This window comes from Lagenorhynchus albirostris, chromosome 16 (genome assembly GCF_949774975.1).
Source record: "Lagenorhynchus albirostris chromosome 16, mLagAlb1.1, whole genome shotgun sequence".
Classification (NCBI taxonomy): Eukaryota; Metazoa; Chordata; class Mammalia; order Artiodactyla; family Delphinidae; genus Lagenorhynchus; species Lagenorhynchus albirostris.
In genome coordinates this window covers 21,472,737-21,498,165 of record NC_083110.1, presented here as the reverse complement: position 1 = coordinate 21,498,165, position 25,429 = coordinate 21,472,737, and the positions used below count along the sequence as shown (strand labels likewise).

General features: G+C 39.8%; 1 protein-coding gene across 1 annotated transcript; it reads right to left on the bottom strand.

Moving 5' to 3' along the window:
* Positions 1 to 469: 469 nt before the first annotated feature.
* On the bottom strand, positions 470 to 24,580 carry DDX21 (DExD-box helicase 21). The gene is made up of 15 exons (XM_060126031.1): positions 24,449 to 24,580; positions 22,087 to 22,536; positions 20,872 to 20,947; positions 19,976 to 20,154; positions 18,066 to 18,183; positions 15,547 to 15,732; positions 13,450 to 13,595; positions 12,583 to 12,732; positions 12,040 to 12,201; positions 10,015 to 10,134; positions 8,779 to 8,852; positions 6,658 to 6,817; positions 5,736 to 5,870; positions 3,612 to 3,656; positions 470 to 3,044 (listed from the first exon to the last, which is right to left on the bottom strand). The coding sequence occupies exons 1-15, from the start codon at positions 24,533 to 24,535 to the stop codon at positions 2,775 to 2,777; spliced, it is 2,358 nt and encodes a 785-aa protein (XP_059982014.1). The 5' UTR covers positions 24,536 to 24,580; the 3' UTR covers positions 470 to 2,774.
* Positions 24,581 to 25,429: the final 849 nt, after the last annotated feature.

Below are 25,429 nucleotides of genomic sequence, written 5' to 3'. Positions count from 1 at the left end.
CAAATACACAAAGATTACACAAAGACATTCATTTTAGGGTTGTTTATAATAATGAAAGATAAAATAACATGCTCATACTGTGAGATACTATGAGATGGCACAGTCATCAAAAGTGGCACAGGGACTTCCCTGGTGGTCCAGTGGTTAAGCCTCTGCATTTCCACTGCAGGGGGCGCCAGTTGGATCCCTGGTCTGATGCCTGGTCGGGGAACTTAAAAAAAAAAAAAAAAAGGCACAGATCTGTACTTACAGTAAAGGATGCACATACGGAGGGAAAAGCAATTCACAAAACTGAAGGAATGATTCCGGTTTTGTAAACGAATTCCTGGAAGAGATGCTCACAAATATGTTGGATATGTGGTGACTTGCTTGTTTTTTCTATGTTTGGATTTTTATACCCATCACTTATTATGTTTAAAACAAAAATTTCAAGCTTCAATTTTAGGGAAAAAGTCACCAAAAACATAAATAGTAAATACTAACTTTATTGTGGCATAAAGCTGTATTTTTATACATTAACTCAATTTTACAGTAAAAACACTTTATGTATAACTGTAAAGAAACTGCTGCACAGATAGTTCCAACATAAAAATTGGTATTTTAAAAGTTCACTGAATTGTTTGATACATAAATTGGAAAATATTTTCTCTGTAGAAAATAGTAAAAATGCTAACATTTCCCAAGCTAGCACAACAAGCCCATTTAAACCGTACAGTAGCTGAATTATACATTTATAAATATGGTTTGAATTCTGGGACCCAGGAGAAACTTTAGCTTCATTTACTAAAACAGCCATGTTGTCCTAAGTTGTGTAAAGTGAAATTCCCATTAATCTTCCCCCTTACTCTTGATTTATGCCTGATTATTTCTTCCTAAAGGACAGGTACACTGTTCTTTTAATCTACTTGATAAAGTAACCCATTCTTACCCAAACTTAAATGTTTTGGTTGTTATTTAAGTATGCTCAGCATCTCAGCAAAACCAGAATTTAATAAAACATGATCCACAAGGCACGAGTTGTTGGTCATCAAATACCTACCTCCCCATGACTCCCTCTGGCTTGATGGGAAACCACGAGAAGGTCAAGCGATAAAATTGTCAAGTGGATCAAGGAACAAAAGCCAAGCGAATTTGAGAACAGAGAAACATCCAGTCAGGATGCAAGGACAGAAATGAAGTCCAAATAGAAAAAGGACGCTGCCTCAAGAATCAAGGAGTTGAGTTGGCTATCTGAGCCCCTTACTGCAAAGGTGACTAAGAACCAGTTGGATATAAAGACCCTGCCAGAGAAACCAGTGCCTAGAAAGATTTCAGTTGTTCAAAATAATTAAATGAAAACAAGACAGGCCATGTATTTGAACTCCTCCTGTCATAGTTTATTTCCTGAGATTCCCAATACAGAATTTCTAGGAATTAAGGCAAGAAGACAATGTTACTCGTAAGCTCCTGCACAAGGTTTCCCAGAAAAATAATACTTGAGACCTCAGAGCAATATTGGGCCAGGGGCTATATTAAGTTCTTCAGTTCCCTCAAAGTAACAACTTAAAAATAACCATATAGAGTTTGTCTTAAAAGGAAGTCTCTAGGTAGCTGCAACCTATCAACAGAGTAGCAGCCGTCTAATAAAAAGAAAGAGATCCTATACGTGGCTATAGGAACTAGGCCTTGAGAAACTAAACTGGATCATTCTACCTAAAATTCCCAGCTTGCCCGTTAGAAGTTAAACTCTAGAAACATTAATGACTCATTAAGTTTTCACCATTAAAAGAATGCTTTATCCCACACCTTCACTTGTTCTTTTCTTTGCTCTCAATACACGTTTCCTTCTTGCATGTGGAATATATTTTCAGTGGGGTTTTTTTGACTCTTCAGCCATGCAAATCTCTGCCCCCTACTCCTCTAGTTCCTCCTTAGTAAATAATGTTAATCTTCCAATAGGAAGTGGACTATGTTATCATCAAGCACCATTTATCCTGTCTCCTTACTTATGAAGAAAGTTACTGGGCCATGCTATACACTTGGAATTCCCTAAGGATACTTGCTTTCTAGTAAAATACTTCTATATGTACATATATATTTTTTAAAAATCTGTGAAGAATTCACTGAAGCATGAATCACCTTATATTGAGAAGCTAATAATGTATCAAAATGCACATAACAATGGCTAATCTATATACTATCGCCTATCAAATGTATCACCACCTCCAAATCTAGAGCATATGCTGGCATAAACTGTGTTACATCCCAGCTGAGATTGAATCTTGCTTCAAAACATTGCTCAGTGTTAATTCTCAGAAGATACATTATAGGACCATAGGAGTAAATGTTAGACAAGTGGTTGAGGAATACCAATTACAGAACAAAGCCTTGAGTGCTCAAAGTGCTTCTCCAGAAACTGTTGCGTTCCCCCATGGTATTTAGGAAGGACACTATTAAGAGACACCTCTAAGTATAAAGACAGGTCAACTTCACAAGTATCAGCAGGTACATGCTTGCTTCTATCTTATAATCTATAGACACTGCATTAGAATATGTACTGAATTCACACACCTTTTCCAAAGGAATACCCGAAACAGAAGTAGCAACAAAGTTATAAATGACAATGATCAGATGAAATAATTTAGATGAAGCCTGTCTCTCTTGAAGAGATGGGGACTGGGCAAGTGGTCAGGAAGGAAATACAATATGCTTTTAACTTTGTTATGAAAAATAATGTTCAGTTTCCTGTTGCTGAACATAGTTCTGTTTTTGCCACATAAATCCTCTACCTCAAATTACTGTCCGAATGCTTTACTAAAATTCCGCTTCTGGCCTTTGTTTTGGAATCTGTTACTTTTGTTGCCACCTCCTGATCGCTGTCCTCTGAAGCTTCTATTTCTTTCCCGCTGTCCCCTGAGACCTCGATTGCCTTCCCGCTGTCCCCTGAAGCTTCTGTTTCCTTCCCGCTGTCCCCTGAAGCTTCGATATCCTTCCCGTGGTCCTTCTAGCTCTGGTTGCTCTGTGGCCACAGAAAGCTGCCAGCGCCGTGAATCATGCCATTTTTCCTGTTGAGAGATGGTTTCGTTTTTACCTGCTCTGATTTTTACTGAATTTGGTTTAAAAAGGCATGAGAAAGATAACATTTTTTCCCTTTTTCTGAAGAAAAACTTGATTGATAACCTAAGTGCTTAAAAGATCACTGGTCAAAAATAAAATAAGTTTCACTATGAGATATACCCTCATCATTTATTCAATTCAATTACTACAGGATATCCACAGCTGTCAGGTAGTAAACATATAAATATACCACTTGCAAACACATTTCTCACAGCAGTACGGAATAAAGATATAGCAATGTCTATATAAACCTCGTGTAACATACACAGGGTTTGTGAAAAAAGCTGGATATTGTTCACAATGCTGTAGAAAGGAAAAAAGGAAAACAGGCAGGCTGAATAAGAAAAATATTAGTATAAAGAGGGTAGGAGAAAAAAAATACTAAAATATAATTCTTAGTTATTTTTAGTAAAGGGACTAGAGCTATTGTTTCCCGTTCTATTATTCTATATTTTAAATAATAAATATTTTACCGTTTAGATACGTTAACTTCAAAATCTAAGAGAAAAGAATACCTGTACTTCTGTTACTGATGCAGTAGGGATATCAAAGCAAACACCCTAGAAATCAAAACAAATGCCAGTTAATCCACACTTTGACAAGAATTATAAAATGCACCTTAAATGATACTCCAAAAGACCAGGTATTATGTAAAAGAAACAACCCAAACAAACCAGGTATCCATTTTAGATAAACTTTAGACCAAGCCCCAACACATAATACCTCCCCAAAGCACAATAATAAAAAGCCAGGGATATTAAAAAGAAGGACTCAAAACTACTTGGAACCGACTAGAGATCATTCTTGGCTTTCACACTGTGCTAATCCTCACAGAGCTATTAGCTACATTTTATAGCTGAGGAAACAGAGGCTTGGAGAGGCTAACTCACTTGTCGAAGGCCCCGCAGCTGGTAAGAGCAGCTTTTAAAAATCTGGTCAGTATGGCTCTTAAATAATACCTATGGTTTAAAAACATTAAAATACACTGCCTTCCATCAGAAAGACTGAACTAGTGAGGATGACCTAACTAAAAGCAGAAAAATAAATGATCTTGTATTGTTTTCTATGTTTATTATTCAGCCGCCTATGAAAAGAGTTTAAAAATTAAATACTTTACAGGACACTAGCTTTGATAACAAGCAGTACCATCGTCTCCAATGAAGTCCGCAATATCTGGTTGGGGAACTAAGATCCTGCAAGTTGCGGGGTGCAGACAAAAAATAAAAAATAAAAAAATCCTGTTTCTTGGCGTCCACAAAATAATCAAACTCCCCCCGCAACTGACACAGGCACTCCTCTCCCCTGGCTGTCTTTAATTACAACTTTGAGGAACATCCCTTCCACCCAACAATTTACCCAATTATAACCACAGGTAGCATCAGGTACTAATGCCATTTGTGGGAATCTTCATTCACATATTTACTAAGTACTCAATACCACGCACTCATTGCAGTACAGAGACGTCTAGAAAACAGTTTTGGCCCTTGACTCAGCCACCGTGTTCTTGAGGCTCTCAGTCAGTAAGCAAGCACAGCAAGGCAAAATTTACATGAATAAAGCTATGCCTTAAGAACTGTGAAGTATATGTAGAGGCCAGGGGAAGCTCCAAAAAGACTTAAGACCAAGTCATAAAGGATACCATGGAGATAAGAAATACTATATAAACAGTGGATTGAGCATAAGGATGAAAGAAAGCAAGATGTACTTGGCATTGTTGGGAGTGGAGGGCATTGGTGGTGAGGAGACAGATGAAGTTGGTAAGGAGGACAGAAGCCAGCTCGTGAAGAAGCTCCATGTGAAAGTTGGGACTTTACCCCATAGATTATGTGGAGTTGCTTAAGGAGGTGAAAAACATGGTCAGACAAGCAATGAGTTGAAGATAAACCTGATATGGTTCACAAGCCAGTAGTTCTCCAAGTATAGTCCATGCACCCCTGGAACCCTGAGATTTTTTTTTGGGGGGGGGGTCCACAAAGTCAAATTTTTTTTTTTTTGCAGTACACGGGCCTCTTCTGTCCTTTTCACTCTCATTAAGGGTAGAGAGGAGTTTACCAGACACTACATTACACGTGATATTGCTCAGATGACTAACAGAAAATGATATTCTTACGCTTTATTAGAATTTCAGTCTTTATTTCTAATACTCTAAATATCAATAGATATAACCCATCTAAACAAAAGCTTTTTGCTATCTCCAACATTTGTTAAGAATGTAAAGAGGTCATAAGACCAAAATGTTTGAGAATTGCTGTGCTAGTCTATGCCATTAACTGAGAACAGGAGTCAGAAGAAAGAACACCAGGCTTGGAAGGCAAGATTTTAAATTCTGAATTCAATTTTGAGTAAGTTTGTATTAAGGTGCTTAATAAACCCAATCTGGGTGGAGATGTCAGGGAAGCAGCTGGATCTTCAAGTCTGGCACTTCATGCAGATGGTTCAGGTTAGAGATACACAGAGGGTAGCTGTCAATGACTAAGTGGTAACTGAGGGTCATGGATGACAATGCCCAGAGAAGACTATATACAGAGTGAAAACACGCAGCATCCCCATAGAACAGGGAGAAGCTACTGTGCAGTGTTTTATTGCCAGCATGAAGCTAACGAACCAAGGCAAAGTCACAAAAGAAGCCCCAGCCTTACCTGCTTTCCTTTGAGAAAGACCATTCCCTTCACTTTGGAATCAATATCCTCACCTAGCTGCTCTTTAAGTTCTTTCCAAGCATAACTAATATTTGGCATTTCTATTGAGCACTGCAAGATCATGGTCACAAAACCCTATGGAAGAAAGGGGAACAAAATTAAAGTCTCAGAAACAAACGTAAGTGATAAGCACTTGTCCTCATGTTTCTGAAATATTTATAGGAAAGCTCTTCCTAAAAGCATACCCCTCCCACCCCACCATTTTAGTACAAGTAAAACTGGGGAACTCTGAATAAGATTGGTGGACTGCTAGCGTTGGTATCCAGACTGTGATAGTACACTTTTGCAAAATGTCACCACTGGGGGAAACTGGCAAAGTGTACAAGGAATCTCTCCGTATTAACTCTTAAAACTTTATGTGAACCTACAATTATCTCAAAGATTTCAACTTAAAAAAAAAAAAAGAAAAGCATCACCTTCTTAAGTTTCTAAGTATGCTGGCTAAATGTATCATATGCACTTATGTGTCCACATGATTGGGTTTTTTAGGATGAAAAAACTTGACATATAATTCACATACCATAAAATTTGCCATTTTAATGTATACAGTTCAGGGGTTTTTAGTATATTCACAAGATTTGCAATCATCACCACTACCTCAAATTCCAGAACATGTCATTATCCACCCCCCCCCCCAACAAATACAAAAACCCACATTCCCGTTAGCAGTCACTGTCATTCCCTCCTCTGAGGAGACACTGCAACCACTAATCTACTTTCTGTCCCTACAGATTTGTGTTTTTACATATATATCTCAACCTTCATGAAAAAGTTAAAACAACTGGAAGTTTCAATGGAACACTTTTGAATCCTGCTCAAACTCTAAATTGTGAAGTGTCAGGAATTTGACAGGGACCCTTACCACATCTGAGTTGATCAAGGAGCGCTGGTTGACTGATGTGGCACCTGAAATATGGGCCAGGGCTGCTGCCAGGGCTTCCACGGCTCCCTTCTCCTCGATCAGCTTCTCGGCTGACTGCTTGAAGTGAACAATCGCAGTGGGAGGCACAGAATCCAAAAGCCTGTGGTTTGAGAATATATTTGTTAGGAGAAAGGACAAAAGTGGACAGATTTCATTTTCAAGACAACATCATCTCAAGATAAATCAATATCTTTGAAACCAAATCTTGCATACGTCTAACATCATTTTGATGCAGTGTATAATACTTATTAGCATTTCTTTTGATCATGAATCCTCCCTGTCTATTTTTTAAATAAGCATCTCACATATTTATAATAGTAATTGTGGAAAGCACTCTAAAAATGTTGCTCAGACTCTGGTTCTGAAGCAGAGGATGTAGCTCACCACCTGGAAACATTTGGAAAACAGTCGGAACCTTATTGGTCTCCATAATACCAACGTCACTCACCTCCCAGGAATATACTGCACAACCAGGGATGCTAAACAGCTAAATATCCTTGCAAATCAAAAAATGGGCAGAACACCTAAACAGACACTTCTCCAAAGAAGACATATGCATGGCCAATAGGCACATGAACAAATGCTCAACAATGCCAATTACTAGAGAAATGCAAATCAAAACTACAATGAGGTATCACCTCACAGTGGTCAGAAGGGCCATCATCGAAAAGTCTATATAAACAATAAATGCTGGGGAGGGTGTGGAGAAAAGGGAACCCTCCTACACTGTTCGTGGGAATGTAAATTGGTACAGCCACTGTGGAAAACAGTACAAAGGTTCCTTAAAAAACTAAAAATAGAAGTACCATGTGATAGTTCCCACTGCTGGGCATATATCTGGAGAAAACTCTAATTCAAAAAGATACACGTGGGGTCCCTGGTGGCGCAGTGGTTGAGAGTCCACCTGCCGATGCAGGGGACACGGGTTCGTGCCCTGGTCCAGGAAGATCCCACATGCCATGGAGTGGCTGGGCCCGTGAGCCATGGCCACTGAGCCTGCGCGTCCGGAGCCTGTGCTCCGCAACGGGAGAGGGCACAACAGTGAGAGGCCCACGTACCGCAAAAAAAAAAAAAAAAAAGATACACGCACCCTAATGTTCATAGCAGCACTACTGACAATAGCCAAGAATGGAAGCAACCTAAGTGTCCAGCAACAGATGACTGGATAAAGATGTGGTACATACATACAATGGAATTTTACTCAGCCATAAAAAAGAATGAAATATTGCCATTTGCAGCAACATGGACAGACCCAGAGATTATCATACAAATAAAGTAAGCAACACAAAAACAAATATATCACTTATATGTGGAATCTAAAAAGTAATGCAAATGAACCTATTTACAAAACAGAAATAGACACACAGACATAGAAAACAAACATGGTTACCAAAGGTGAAGGCTGGGGGTGGAGAATGAGGAGTAGAAGGAATAAATTAGGAGTATGGAATTAACAGATACATACTACTATATACAAAATAAATAAACAACAAAGATTTGCTATATGGCACGGGGAACTATGTTCAATGTCTTGTAATAACCTGTAATGGAAAAGAAATCTGCAAAATTATACACACACACAAACACACACACAAAACTGAATCACTTTGCTATATACCTGAAACTAATACAATATTGTAAATCACTATAGTTCAATAAAAAATATTCTTCAACTTGTAAGACAATTGCACAAAATAAAGAATTTTCTTGCCCCCATGCCAGCAGCACCTCCAACGACACTCTTAATCTAATCCTCACCATCTAGATATTTACCATAACTTTTTCCTACACGATATATAAGGTACAGTTACTTAAAATGCCCAAGACAAACCAAACTACTAATAGTGGTTTCCTCTGGTGAACAGGATTGGGTAGGGATGAGTAGAAACAAGAGTTTTTGTTTTCTAAGCACAGCCTATTTTTTTAACAAGCAGATTATCAATTTTTAAAACAATGAATAAATAAAATAAATTTTAAAAGGCTAAATCTCATTACTACACAAAAACATGTAATAAATAGAGCAAGCACTAAAACAGACCATAGCAGTGGTAGGGAACATACCTGATGGCATCTTTGCTAGAAGCTTTTATTATCTCTGTTGCAGAAGGAACACCTATTCTCTTAAATTTAATTCCCTATAAGAAAATGAACGATAACTTAATGTACAATGAGGCCATCAACTGTTTCCATTGAGATTAGTATTCCCCCAATTTTTTAATATTTACCAAACATATTTGTTACATACTTAAAAGATAAACTTTTTATCTTAGAAAGGTTTTAAATTTATAGAAAAGTTGCAAAGATAGTATAGAGTTCTTGTCTACCTGCACCTATTACTTTGTTATTACTTTGGTACATTTGTCACAGCTAAGAAACCAACATTGTTACATTACTATTAACTGAACCCCAGAGTTCATTCAAATTTCACTAGTTTTTCTACTAATATCCTTTTCCTATTGATATTCGACCCAGGACACCACATTACATTTAGTCAACATGTCTTCTTAGTCTTCTCTAATCTGTGGTAATTTGTCTTTCCTTGGTTTTCAAGACCTTGATAGTTTTAAGGTGTGCTCGTCAGGTATTCTGTAGAATGTCCCTCAATTCGTGAACATCAGTTTTTTACATCTTTAGACTGCGGTTATGGATTTGGGGGGAAGATGACTGGTTTCGTTGCATACCAGGGGCACCTGCTTATCACTGATGTTGACCATGATCACCTGGCCAGGTAGTGTTCGCCTGCCTTCTGCCCTGGAAAGTCCTCCCCCCTGACCCTACTCCGCTCTTTGTAAGCAAGTCACTAAGTACCGTCCACTGACAGTGAAGCGGGGAGATTAAACTCTACTTCCCAGAGGAGGAAGTACCAGCATAAGAATTTCCTTACAAAATTCTTCTGTAAAAAAAATCAATGTCTTCTTTCCCATTTAAAAATTTATCCTTTTAACATATTCTCATCTTTTTGGTTTTCAAGCAATTCCTATAACCCCCTAAATCTACACTTAAGTATTTCTTGTGCGTTCACAGTGTATCTGAAAACTGAAAACCACCTCTCAAACATAAAAAAGACCTCTTGTCATTATAAATATGAAGACAAAACCACTGTTTTCAAATGCAAAGTATTCAAAATGGGCTGTATATCATAGGACAACATATAAAACACATATCTAACAACAATCTTTCAGTCATGGCCATGTGCTAGAAATAAAAATTTCAAGTTAATAAAAACTGAATAAAGAGACCAAAGACTGACTTTAAAACTCAACGTTTGCTGAGTGAAGGCTTAGAAAATAGTTTTACCGCTTTTTGCTCCACTTGGGCTAACTGATATTCTTCCTTGTGCTGATAAAAGCAGACGCAAATCCCAGTCCGTCCAGCTCTACCTGTTCGTCCAGAACGATGAATGTAGGACTCCACATCCTATTGAAGTAAAATACGTCAGTGACAGCGAACAACAAAGAGAGACATAGACCTGAGTAGCCTAGGCAGAGGCAAGTGTGGTGGTTATAGACCGGGGTTGGGGGAGGCTCCCAAGCACTTTAATTTAAAGAACTGTAGGGGCTTCCCTGGTGGTGCAGTGTTTAAGAATCCGCCTGCCAATGCAGGGGACACGGGTTCGAGCTCTGGTCCGGGAACATCCCACATGCCACGGAGCAACTAAGCCCGTGCGCCACAACTACTAAGCCTGCGCTCTAGAGCCCACAAGCCACAACTACTGAGCCCACATGCCACAACGACTGAAGCCCATGCACCTAGAGCCTGTGCTCCACAACATGAGAAACCACCGCAATGAGCAGCCTGCACACCGCAAGGAAGAGTAGCTCCCGCTCGCCGCAACTAGAGAAAAGCCTGTGCGCAGCAACGAAGACCCAACGCAGCCAAAAATAAAATTAATTTATTTATTAAAGAACTATAAAAACATTTTAAAAACCTCTAGAAGAATGGTCCTTATCCTGTGGGTAAATCTGCAAAAAGCATTATCTAAATAGTACTGTCCAACAGAACCATATATGTAATTTTAATAGGCAACTTTCTAGTAATCACACTAAAAAGTTAAAAAAAGTTAACTTTATTATTATTTAACCCAATATATCCAAAAGTTTATCATTTCAGTATGCTATCTCTACAAAACAAGTTATCAATGAAATATTACACGTTCTTTTTCCACAAGTCTTCAAAATCCACTGTGCATAATAGAAAGTTTGAAATTTTTAGAACTCCACTGTATATTTTATACTTACAGCACACACGTCAATTCAGACGAGCTGCCTTTCAAGTGCTGAAGAGTCCCATGTGGCTGTGGCCACCATACTGGACAGCACAGGTACACAGGCTATTTAAACAAGTCGATGGCACACACGTACGGGACTTTCTTTACAAGAAACAGTGGCTTCGCAGTAATGTGTTTTTCCATCACTGTGAACATTAATCCTGAGGGATTTGCCAAATTTGGGGGTAATAGCATCTTCACGCTTGAAGTGATGGGAACAAGTTCCTTCAGACTAACTTATATGTAAGTGAAGCATTGTCCACACCATATAAACTATGCTTCAGGGCTCTCTTTGGGCAGTTCCTATCATATACAAACCCAAGCAGTTTTAACTACAGAGGCTGTTAACTACAGGCCTCTTCTCCCTTCTCTGTCCTCTAGCTCACAAGTTTATCTACCCTACCACCACCCCATCTAAGTCTTATCTATCTTCAAAGTCCAGTTCAAAATTGTACTACCCCCACCCATGCAGCCTTTCAGGACTCCCTCTGACTAGAAACTACCTTGCCAACCTCTGGCCACTCACCGCACTTCCCCTCAACTGTCAGTTCTGAGGAGGTTCATTCTATTTATTTATTTATTCAATTTATTTATTCATTCATTTATTTTATTTTTGGCTGCGCTGGGTCTCCGTTGCTGCGCAGGGTTTTCTCTAGTTGTGGCGAGTGGGGGCTACTCTTCACTGTGGTGTGCAGGCTTATTGCTGTGGCTTCTCTTGTTGCACAGCATGGGCTCCAGGCGCACAGGCTTCAGCAGTTGTGGCTCACGGGCTCCAGAGCACAGGCTCAGCAGTTGTGGCGCACGGGCCCAGTTGTTCCATGGCACATGGGATCCTCCCGGACCGGGGCTCGAACCCGTCTCCTGCATTGGCAGGCGGACTTTCAAACACCGTGCCACCAGGAAAGCCCCAAGAGGTTCATTTTAAAATCACCCTTAGCAACATAACACCCAAGAGAAAGCTATTACTAATCATGGGAAAGGAAGAGATACAACTTCCAATTTGTTTTAGCACCCAAAAGAAACAACAAAGTAAAATCTAAGTGTAAAACACTTACCTTTGGTGGAGAACTCTGTACAACCAGATCAACCTCGGGGATGTCTAACCCACGTGCAGCGACATTGGTTGCAACCAAAACTCCAAAATCACCATTTCTAAAACCCTTCAGGGTGATTTCCCTTTGCTTCTGTGGAATGTCTCCATGTAATGACTGGGCATCCTGCCAAAGAAATAAGCTCATTTAAGAATACCAGATCCTACAATACAGGTACTTTTAAAATCACCAATTAGGCCTATAAAGACATTCATATTTTGGTGACACTTCTGCTGAAAATAATACAAAGGGGAAAACGTGCCTTACATGGACAAGCCTCAAATTTCCAACCCTTGGTCATGAAATCAACTGTATCCAACTATACTTACAAGATAAAGAACACCAAACATGAGTGATCAAACCTACTTTGTCAGGGTAACGCTGGGTTTGAGCTACCCTTTCTTCATCTGTGAGATGAGATGGGCAGATCAGATGAGCGCTAAGATGTATACTCTATTAATTGAAAGATGCTTTCTCCCTAAAAGGGAAGAGAGGGGATGGACCAACCTGCCTTATGGACACATTCTGTGACAACTCCTGGGCTTCTTTCTTGGTTTCACAGAAGATGATAGTGCGCCCTTGATAACCACTGTACACTCGGATCACGTCCCCAATAACTGCTGCCCTTTGAGTCCAGTGGCACTTGATAGCCAGATGCTTAGGAAAGAAGGAAAAAAAGATTATTTAGTAAAGCCTAGCTGGAATCTAAAATCACCTGCTCAACCCTAATGATACTAGAGGCAATTGTTTAAGCCTGACTAGAGCAAACTTCTACCACCACTGTTTAGAGGAAAAAACTAAACCACTAAAGAAGAGAGCCCTTCCCCTTTCTCCAAAGAGCATCTGGCTTCTTTATCCATTTTCTGACCTAATACAGGTAATGTAGGAAAAGAAATACCATTCCCTAGATTGCTACAGGAAACCAAATAACTGACAGGAGAAAAGCCTCTGTGTTTTGTCCTTTCATCCACTTAAAAATGCAGTCAGTAGTCAGTTTCCGTACAGGTCTATTCCTTGGGTGCAACGAATTCATCTAGGTACCAGACCCTAAGATAAAAACAGCTTCAACATAAACACTAGGATTCTCTACTGCCCTCTAGTGTATAAACTCTAGGTGTAATGTCACTCTGCTTACTAATTCAGACAGATTTAGGTTCCAAAAGATTCTGCAATCAGGCCACCAGATGATGAAATTTAGAAAACACAGATACCATATACAATTCAAATAGAAATATAACTTCACATGGCTTTTGACATGGATTTAGTATTTATTTGGAAAAGAAGTTTGTTTTTGCCAGTCTTAATACTATCCAACAGGTAAAAAAAATTATATACAATTTATTACTAATGCCAGCAACTGAATGAATCATTTACCTCTACAGTTATTGCCGTTTTCTGGGTCTTTTTACCAATCAGGTCCACTTGTTCATATGTAGATTTCATGTATTTCTTAGCAACATTATAAACCCAATGAGGGCAAGTTGCAGAAAAAAGCAATGTTTGGGGATTGTCTTCTGAATCTTTGCGGGGAAAAAAAAAAGTCAGCATGAATAAGTCAAACAAGCCTACACAGTATTTCACCTCACCCAATTCTTCCAGGGTTCGTCAGCATTCTACAGAAAACACCTGAGGCCAAGCGAGGCATCAAGGACACAAAAATGGAAGACACGGGCTTCCCTGGTGGCGCAGTGGTTAAGAATCCGCCTGCCAATGCAGGGGACCTGGGTCAGATTCCTGGTCCGGGAAGATCCCACATGCCGCGGAGCAACCAAGCCCATGCACCACAACTACTGAGCCTGTGCTCTAGAGCCCACGAGCCACAACTACTGAGCCCACATGTCACAACTACTGAAGCCCGTGTGCCTAGAGCCCGTGCTCTACAAGAGAAGCCACTGCAATGAGAAGCCGCGAACCACAATGAAGAGTAGCCCCCACTCGCCATAACTTGAGAAAGCCCACACACAGCAACGAAGACCCAACACAGCCAAAAATAAATAAATTAATTAAAAAAAAAAGCGCAAAACAGGGAAGTACCCAATGGACAAAGAAATGCTGCCTAAATAATTTATGTAAAGGATCCTTGAAATACTCAGAGTACTTTCAAGTTGTTTTGCTTTCTAACCATTGGCCTATATGAACCACGAGGGAAATCTGTCCTTTATAATGAGACCTACTAAGTGGAAAACAATTAATCAAGCCCAGTAACCAACCAACTTAAATCACTAAATAAATAATCTATAATAAACACCGGAACAGATTTTCTATTCATCTATACTCCCTAGCATTTCCAGAACAGATTTTATAGTCATCTATACTCCCTAGCATTTCCTCAACACTTTAAGGTTAGAATTCTAGTCTATTCATCCTTTGAGGTCAGGTACTAAAAATAGCTCCCCAACCCCAATTTTTTTTCATTTGCTCTTAGAATACCATTGCATTTTCATATATTTCAAATGGCAGCGTAACTGACAGAACCCTTCTGGAGAGTAAGCTGACAAAGTATATTGAAGAACATGAACTATTTATACCTTTCAATTCAGTCATTTCAATTCTGGAAATCTATCTTTAAGAACTGATGCCAAATACTTATTTTTTTTTGTTTTTTTATAAATTTATTTTTTATTTCTATTTTTGGCTGCGTTGGGTCTTCGTTGCTGTGTGCGGGCTTCCTCTGGTTGCAGCGAGCAGGGGCTACTCTTCGTTGTGGTGTGCGGGCTTCTCATTGCAGTGGCTTCTCTTGTTGTGGAGCACGGGCTCTAGGTGCGCAGGCTTCAGTAGTTGTGGCACATGGGCTCAGTAGTTGTGGCACGCAAGCTCTAGAGCGCAGGATCAGTAGTTGTGGCGCATGGGTTTAGCTGCTCCACAGCATATGGGCTCTTCCTGAGCCAGGGCTCGAACCCGTGTCCCCTGCATTGGCAGGTGGATTCTTAACCACTGCACCACTAGGGAAGCCCCCAAATACTGATGTTTGAAGAAAGCTGTCTACATAAAAATGTCTGCAAGCAGATTTATATTATGTAAAACGTAAAATATATAGATGGATTAAATCATGGCACAAACAGTTCAGAGTTTTATATGTACAGTAAGATTACAATTAACACACACATACACACAATACCACAAATCGGGAAGAAATAAACCAAAAGCAAAGTATACCAAGCTGGTTTCTTTTATTTTCCCTATTGTAATTATGTGCAATTGATGGGGAAAAAAAATTTTTTTTGGCTGCGCTGAGCGGCATATGGGATCTTAGTTCCCCGACCAGGGATCAAACCCATGTCCCCTGCATTGGAAGCACAGTCTTAACCACTGGACCACCAGGGGAGTCCCGGACATTTTTTTTAATTTAAGTTTTCCTGAATAAAATAAGCCACCTACCAACTTTCCTAAGGCTTCATTTAACTTTCAGGAGATAGTTAATCACCACCCTTCCTCCAATCCCTTATACCAGTTCTTGAATGTGGAGTTTACCTTTCTTGTATGCCACACATAAAATCTCTTCCACTTGATCAGCAAAGCCCATGTCCAACATCTGGTCAACTTCATCCAGGACAACATGCTTAAGTTTGGTGAGCTCTAGCTTGCCATTCTGCAGGTGGTCTTTGATACGACCTGGTGTCCCAACCAGGATATCAATCCCATTCCGCATGCGTTCAACTATAAGAACACCAATGATAAAATATTATGGATTTTTAATTCCTTTTATTAATCTGGGATACCAAATTAGATACATTTTTATTCTAAAATATTTATTAACTACATACAAGGTAATATGTTAACTACTGAAGATAAAGACGCTCGAGGCACTCCTTGACCTACTGGGGAAACATGTAAGAAGTGACAGTCCAGTGTATTACATGACAAAACAGAAAAATGCACCAATGGGGGATGGTAGCACCAGGAAAGAAATGATTTCCTTTGCTGGAGGAAGGTATCAAGATTTCACAAAGTGAAAATAAGAATCTTAAAAGAAATGAGAACTTTCTATAAGGTAAGCAGGTATAGGGAGAATGACAAGATAGAAGGGCAAATATTCCAAGAAGGTACAGAGATGTTCAGAAAAATGGAGTTCAATATAACTAGGATGAGATGGTAATGATGCAACTTTCTATTGGGTTACTACTGCAGTAAAGAAGCCTACTGCTAGGGAGGATTCCTGGACTGAATGTCAATATTATGACATAGTGTGAGTGTGTTTCGTGTTTGGTAATTGCAATCACTGTTGCTTTTGTTGTGGTCACATTTACAATGCTTGGTGTCAGTTTATTTATCTCTTGTAAAAATAAAATACAGTGTGTGTGTGTGTGTGTGTGTGTGTGTGAGAGAGAGAGAGAGAGAGAGAGAGAGAGAGTTGTGAGCAAATTAAAAAAGTTTGTTTGTATAAGGATTACGATTTAAGTATAAATTAGAACAATTTAAATCAGGGGACCTAATTACTGCTCCTTACCATAAAAAGAAATGAAATCGGTTAAAAGTTAAAAAGAAATTATTGTTTCCAGACCTATGTAGTATATGGAGCAGAAAGAACAAATGGAATAGTAACTTTATATATTATTATAAAACCTAAGAATAAAAAGGAAATAGCCTGTTCACCACATACTGGATTTAACGAGAAAAGGCAAGAATAAAGCAAGTAATACTTCGACGCACCATGAGCTACATTTTAAAATAATATACACGTTTTTATAATAAAAGTTTTTTATAAAAAAAAAAAGAGATCTACTGCTAGGCACTCTACTTACCCAGTTTCATCCTCACAACACCACTGCAGGGTGAGTTTAGCAACCCTACTTTATACATAAACAAACTAAAGTACAAAAAAATCAAGCAACTTGAACTGAAAAATCAGTTACTCTGTGAGCAGTTTAGATTCACACCCAGGCCGTCCTGATGCCAAAGCCTATGTTAGTTCCACCAAAGCTGAAAAGAGACAATCACAAGCCTTCTGTGCCAATATTAAGACTTCTACTTTTATCTTTTCATATTATTTTTTATTTTATATTGGAGTATAGTTGATTTACAATGTTGTTTTAGTATCAGGTATACAGCAAAGTGATTCAGTTATACATATACATATATCTATTCTTTTTCAGATTCTTTTCCCATGTAGGTTATTATAGAGTATTGAGTAGAGTTCCCTGTGCTATATAGTAGGTCCTTGTTGATTATCTATTTTATATATAGTAGTGTGGACATGTTAATCCCAATCTCCTGATTTATTCACCCCCCTACCCTTCCCCTTTGGAAACCATAAGTTTGTTTTCTATGTCTGGGAGTATGTTTCTGTTTTGTAAATAAGTTCATTTGTATCATTTTTTAAGATTCCATATATAGGTGATATCATGTGATATTTGTCTTTGTCTGTCTTACTTCACTTAGTACGATAATCTCTAGTTGCATCCATGTTGCTGCAAATGGCATTCTTTCTTTTTTATGGCTGAGTAATATTCCACTGTATATATCCACATCTTCTTTACCCATTTATCTGTCCAATGCTAAGACTTCTAAAATGCTTAAATCCCTTCCCAAATTACATATCTAATCTACAAAATAAAGCTTCAAGGTCTTGAACTGGGAAGTAATGGAATACTACAGCAGAGGCTACAAGATTTGGCCCTCAGGACCAGAAAAAAGAAAGCCTGTCTACAGTAAAAAGAGGCAGAGACCCAAGGTCCCTGACAGGTAAAAATAACCTTGAATTCTGACTTTCTAGTTCCTAGACTCTGTCCTCTTGGGCTCAGTAAAGTACCACTGCAGCCTTTAGATAAATACAGATAAATAATACAAAAGTCCTAAGAACCACATACAGGATTTGATACATCATCATGCAGGACCATGTGCCTGACCATCTTTACACAATAATGACAAAAGAAAACCACCATAAATGACTAAATCAGGTAGGTAAAGCCAGACGTCAAGGTCAGAAGAAATCCAATCAAGGCACCCAACAGGAGATGGCATTTTCCTTCCCTCACATTGGATTTACTTACTTTGTCCTCCGTAGGGAGTTCCACCATAAAAACAAGCCACTGCCAGTTTTTTTGTGATGTCACTGAAATCTCTGCTTACTTGACCTGCCAACTCCCTTGTGGGTGTAAGAACCAGTACCTGAAAAGGAAAAACTAATAATGGAATCCAAAGTATTATGCAGTATTTGTTTCTTAACAAATCTGGAATGCACCAGGAGGTTCAACTTATCCTAATAATTATTTTCAAAACATCTATTATGTGCGTTGCAATACACTGTGGTGTGGGAGAATAGTAAATATAATATGGTTTCTGACAAATCTACCCACTAGAAAAGCTTGTGATCTTACCAATCAAAAGAGAAACAGGTACTCTAATTTATGGTGCTCTAGGATGGTTGCACACAGCAAGCTGGAGGAATTGGGATAAGTTTCATGGAGCTACTAGTATTTAAGGAACAGCATTCCAGGAAAAGAACAACTTGAGCAAGGAGTAATACTGCTGATGATAATATCAGCTAATATTTGAGCTTTTATTATGTGTCAGGAGCTACTAAATGCTTAATATGCATTATTTTTATTTCTCACAATGAAGTTACCTACAACTACACCGTACAATTGTATTATAATATCTACAATAACATACAACAGATCTCTAAAACCAAAAGGTGAGCCTGGATTTAAATTCAGGTAGCCACGCTACAAAACCTAGAGTCTGAACCTCTGCACTACACTGAATCTGAAGTAGAATGGAAGTCAGAAGAGTAAGGCAGGGCCAACGTGGTGAGGGGCTTTGAATCCTACAGCAGTTAACAGGACACACGACACAACCGCTACAGGTCCTCAAATAGGCTAACAGCATGAAACAAATATGATTTAAGAACAACTTTGTAGGGGCTTCCCTGGTGGCACAGAGGTTAAGAATCCGCCTGCCAATGCAGGGGACACGGGCTCGAGTCCTGGTCCGGGAAGATCCCACATGCCACGGAGGAACTAAGCCCGTGCGCCACAACAACCAAGCCTGCGTTCTAGAGCCCGCGAGCCACAACTACCGAGCCCGCATGCCACAACTACTGAAGCCTGCGTGTCAGGAGCCCGTGCTCCGCAACAAGAGAAGCCACCGAAATGAGAAGCCCACGCACCACAACGAAGAGTAGCCCCTGCTCACTGCAACTAAAGAAAGCCCGCGTGCAGCAACGAAGACCCAACGCAGCCAAAAAACAAAAAATAAATAAAAATAAATAATAAAAAAAAGAACTTAGTATAACCATCCAACAGATATTTACTGAACATCCACTATGTGTCAGGCACTATTCCAGGTGCTAGAATAATTCGTTTGTTTACTGCTGTTGTAACTGTAGATGAATACAACAGTAAACAAATCAATTAATTAGGAGGGAGCATGGACACTGGAAAACCAATAAATGAGATGAGACCAGAAAGTTAGGTGAAAGAACCCAAAGCCAAGGTGACAACACAGGCATTTCAGTGAGGTTAAGGTTTGTCAAATGCCAGCTTCTCCAGAAATGAGCTCAATGAGCACCATCCTGATCACAGGGCCTGGCCTCTTCACCTCTGATACCCCTCCTATTCAGACATCTCTATTAAAAATGCTTTCTCCATTTTAGGCAAAACCTGACCAAACCTGTGAGCCCCAGGGACATCTAAGAGTCTGAAAGAAATATGCGAGCTTTAATAATACAGGTGATCACAACCATGGGGGCAGATTACAATATTTAAATATATAAGGTTTGTAGTCAACAGTCTTAAAAGAATTATCCTGGTTTACCTTCAGATAAAGATCTCCAATAAATACCAGAGAAAGGCCTTAAGGAGAACCCAATAAAAAACAACAGGGTATGTAAATGATGCTCAAGCAATGTCTCTTCCTGTGCAGACTTGGAACCCCTAAGGACTGCATTAAAGATACTTACCTGAGGGGCACGGCCTCTCTTCCGGTCTTGCAGTTCTCCCTGAAGTTTCTCAACCAAAGGGATAGCAAAGGAGAATGTCTTCCCAGTTCCTGTCCGTGCCTGTGCAATCAAGTCCTTCCCACTATAGACGTGGTGAAACGTCTTTGCTTGTATAGGAAACAGGAAGGTCACCCCACGGGCTGTGAACAAATGAACCATGTTATTTGACACTGCAGTTCTTAAAAGTCCCAGCCATACTGGAGAATGAAAGCATAGCCATGCTTCTGGTCCTGCAGAATTATGGAATTCTACATTCTGGTCACATCTACAAAGTCAAGTTCAAATATATTCTGGCAAGAATCTGCTTGAATAAAAGATATCAATAAATTTTAAAGCACCAAATTATAGTAAATACTTATCTTAAGAGATTAAGCCCCTTGTCACAAAATCTCATCCAAAGGCCAGTATAAGCCTGAAAATCAGGTGTTTTGCTGTCTGACTGCCACACCTGATTCAGAAAACACCTAAGTTGGGCATCTGTGACTTCCTACCTGGTTCACAGGCACTATGCTGAGTTCTGAGTCAGGCTGGTATCATTAACCTAGAGATGCCTCAAGAAGTGGAAGAAGGTAAAAAAGAAAATACCAACATGGTATCCATTGTTTACTTTCACCAGCACGATCAGTCATTACACTTCTGAATATATATATTGTATTGAATAAATTTTAATCACTCGTTTAAGAGGTAGCAAAGGCCATCACTAGTTTAGTCCTATACCAAATATACAGATCTACTTCATTATACGGTCGCCTATGTCATCCTCCAATAAGAAGATGTGCCAGTTCATCTCAACAAAAACAGTGGAGTGCTTCCAAATAATATGTTCTAACATTACTCAATATTTCCAAGAACATTACCTTTGAGAAGTTTAATAGTTTCTTCAGATATGGGAAAATTAGAGAAAGCTCCTTCTTTTTGCTCCACAGTTATTTCCTGTCAAGTAAAGGGCCACAGAAAGAAATCAATAACTTTACCCCTACAAGCTAAATACAGAAAGCCTTCTGAGAAAAACTATTCCAAAACATCTCTTCTAAATCAACCAAAAAGACACAAAAACTTCGGTAGGTAAATCAAGATTTGAAATGGAAATAGATCATAGTAATAGGTAAAACCCTAACAAAAGAAAAGTTTGTAGCAAATATATACAGCACATATATACCATGTGTAGCTAGTGAAAGCAGATTCAGTCTCGACTAAGAACTTTTCCACAATCATTCCAAATGAACAATACACTGTTGAACAGGTTATTAACCCCTTCCCATAACAACATCTTTCATATATACATCCATAGAAAATAAGGAACAAATATTTATGACAAAATGATCACATTGGCACTATTTGATTATAAACAATCTGAATGCCCAACAAAAGAATAATTAAGTGAATTTCTAAACATTTATATGATGTATTATGTAACCATTTAAAATATTTAATATTTAAAAGTGGGAAAAATGCCTATATAAAAATATAGGCAAGATAGGAAAAGGCAAACTACAATATTGCATATAGTACAATCATAATCAGATTTTTTAAAAGTTGTATATATTTTTTATAATCAGGAAAAATTTTTAAATGCTGATCATGACCTACAGCAAAGAGAAAATTATGACTGAGTTTCTGAAAGATAGCAGTATTAGCTTCCAAAGGGACATTTAAGTATCTTATTCAACTCAAGTTAGTTTATGGCCTATACAAAAAGACTTATGCAATCAAGCAAACACCTTTTCAGTGGTTCCACTTAATCATGATTTATTAGGTGAAACCCCTCAGAGGGAAACTGGAGCATATTTGCAGATCCCTCCTGTTGATTTCTGACTTGCAAATAAGCAGACCATGTGTGGAGAGAAGACTTTCTCAAAACTTAAACAGATCTGCTCAGTTGCAAAGGAGGCATTCTAACACTGCAGTTTTTAAGATGAAGTCTCACCCTGCAGCTCAAGGGACACCCCCCCCATGAAGTGCTGACACATCAAATTTCCTCCCATTATTAAATAATTCATTTAATAATTATGTACTTATTTACCTGAAACAACATCGAAAGATACATTCTACATATTAAAATGCCACTTTACCTGCTCTAACTCACTGTTACTTTCTTCACTGGCAGCTTCCTTGGAGTCGGAGTCAGGTCCAGAATGAGGGAATCCATTCTTCAGGTTGGGGCTTTTCTCTCCAATTTCTCCATTCATTTCTTTTTCTTTCTTCATCTTCTTGGACTTAGGCGCACCCAAGTCATTCTCAGAAGGCTCCTCATTTTTTATTAGTTTTTTGGTTTTAGGAGAAACAACTGTCTTTTCACGGGGCTCCTTTGATTTTTTCGCACTTTTGGTCTTAGGAGAAATAATGTCATCTTGAGATGGCTCCTCTTTCTTTTTTGCCTTTTTGGATTTAGGAGAACTCATGTCAGCCTCAAAAGGCCCTGCTTTCTTTTTAACCTTTTTAGCTTTGGGAGAAATCGTTTCGTCCTTTTCTTCTGCTGCCTCTTCAGCCTTATTAGATTTTGGCTTCTCTTTTTTACCTTTCTAAAAAATTAATAAAGACAATACAAACAATGAACAAAACATTGATACATTTGTATAATATATCGATTCTGCATTAATTCAAGATCACATAATTATGAAGAATACAATTTGGGGGCATTTTTCAACATGTGTACTTTCATCTTGAAATAAGGCAAAAATCAAACAGTATGTTTTTTAATACCATTTCTTGGCTATATGGAAAGAAGAATATATCAATAACTTCATTAGCTTGGGAAAAAACGCGCTTCTTGGTAACTATTCAATTCATGGTGGTCGAACAAGTTATAAAGTCAATTTTTCATATGGGACTTGGAGTGGCTCATGGGATGCTCCAACATATTGTAAACTACACACACTATATAGGAAGTGATCAAGAACAATTTAACTTAATTCTGGTAGAGTAATAAGACGATGTATACCCACAGACGGATGGTGTTAAGCAGATTTCTTTCTCTGCTAGAACTCCTCTACAAGTAAGACAGGAATTCATAGTATCTGCCTTGCTAATCTCACAAACGCACATAAATTTACATAAAGACATGTTATGAACCAAAAAGTTATAAAAACCCACAGTCTATCACCCCATGTGTAAAAAAGGTGTACCTAATTTACAGGGAAAAACAAAGAGCACAAGTTACAAGAAAACGGAATGGGTGAAACCTCAAAACCAAACCAGATTACAGCTCCTACTTGAAATGTCTGACCCTCTCCAATTTTTCATATTTCTGAAAACTTAATATTACTGAAAACGTGTTTTACCCTCTGTTAAGACCTCTGTGGCAGAGCCTCAGGCCAATTCCTTAAGTATGGGGACTGTTACATTGAGCTACTATTACTGTCTGCCTCCATGAAACTTCAGGCCTGGCCTCTGCTCTTAAATCATGGATGAACGATAATCTCTCCCATATGACCCATCCTTCAGACATCTGAAAACCAATCTGGTCCACCCCATCCCAAGACTTCAATTCTTTCATCCCTTGGTTCCACCAATCAGTGGATTTCCAATCCCGGTGGTCTTCTTTGGAATACAATGGAGTTTGTTGGTCATGTCCCTTCTAATTTCAGCATCTCACAACAGGACACGCTGACTAATGCAAGGCAGGTAAAACCAAGACCGCTTCCTCCCCACCTGCGGGGACAAGTCTGAGCTACCTCGGCTTCCTACAACAGCAAAATATTCCTTGCCAGAAACAGCAAGGAAAGAAAATTCTAAGTCACGTACAACACAAGTTCTGAGACAATCTTTGTTCTCACTGACCTTATCTCAGAACAGACTCAGTCACAAATTAAATCGCTATCTAAGGAAGTAACAGCAAGGAGGCAGACAGCTATCGAGGTAACTTAAGACTTCCGCACACTGGCGGCCTATATAAAAAATATGGTGCGCACTTATCACCACAACATGTCTACATTTCCACGGGAAATATGGCCAATAAACCTTAAGAGCAATTGAACTACTTTATCGTCTAAGGGTCGCTTCCCAGAAAACTGTACTCCCACTACTAGGGTAAAAAAAATGTCACCGCGGACGCCGCCCACGTGTGCGGATGGCTTTATGGTCTCGCCAGTTTAGTCGAAAGCCGGTAGGTCTGAGTCTGGGCCAAAACGTGGGGCCTAACCATGACCGTCCTACTCTGTGCACCGGGTGCGGGACGCCCAGACTCAGGGACCACGTGGGACACCCGGCCCGCTCTCCAGTTCCGATCCGCCCGGACCTCTGGGCAGCGCGCCCACCGCCCGCGGAGAGCACCGACCACCCCCGAACGCCCCTTGGCCGAAACTCACGCGGGTCTCGGGACGAGCCGGGTTCGCGCGGCGCGCCACGCGCCCCCAGCCCGGGCCCCTCCTCTTAGCGGCCGTCCCCCCACTCCGTGTCCTGTCTTGCCCCAAGTCTCTCGGCCCCCGGCGGTACCTTCTCATTTCGCTTTCGCGGCATCTCCACTTTCGCCATGGCCGTGTCCGACTCCAAATCCGCTTCACTAAGAAGTTTCCCCGGCATCACTCAGGACAAGCAGAACAGGCCGACCGCTTTCGTCTACCGCGTGGAAAGGAAGAAAATGCCCAGCTTTCTCTTTAGCCCACCCAGCTTTCGTCACTTCCGGCAGCAAAGCGTATCCTGCGGAAGCGGAAAGTGCCGAGAGGCTGGGGCGCACGTGGTAGTTCCAGAGCAGCTGCCACTCTAGGTGGCTGGACTCACTGAATTAGCCGAGTAAGGCGCCTGGACTAAAAGGCACCTACAGAAGGGTAGGAAACCCAGAGGCTGGCTTTATTCTCGTTCACACCCTGCCCAGATTCTCGCCAGCCCCGGCCTGATAAATGAAGCTTTCTAGTTGCTTTTGAATAGCGCCCCTTCAGTGCTTTATATTAGATTGCTCTCTTTTGTAAGGTCCTTTCACGCGCAGACTCGCTAGATGTGTATTCTTGATCATCTTGTGAAGACGTCGACACTTGAAAGGAGACACCCAGGCTCACAAACCTGGATAAGAACTAGAGGTCGGGCGGGTCTGGTCATTCGTTTATGTGTGCACTCAACACACATCTCCTGAGCATTCACCGTGTCAGGTGTGAGAAACAAGGTTAGGATTCAGCACAGAAGCCTGTCTTCAATAAGCTTTATGGGCTTGTGGGAGACTGATGAGTGTCAGTTGTTTTGAAGGCACGGAGAGGCACCTAAGCCGGCCTTGGGACCTGTAGAAAGGATCCCCAAACCACGTAGACCTTTATTAGAAAATACAGGGGCTCTTAGTCTTGAAGAATTTGGACATGTACTAATTCAAGCGGTTGAGGGAAAGTGGTTCGTTGAATGATGTGTGACAATATTGCTAAACTTTCTGTGAAGAACAAGTGAGGCAAAGAATTGGGAGCCAGTGCATTACAAAATCGTTTTTAAAAA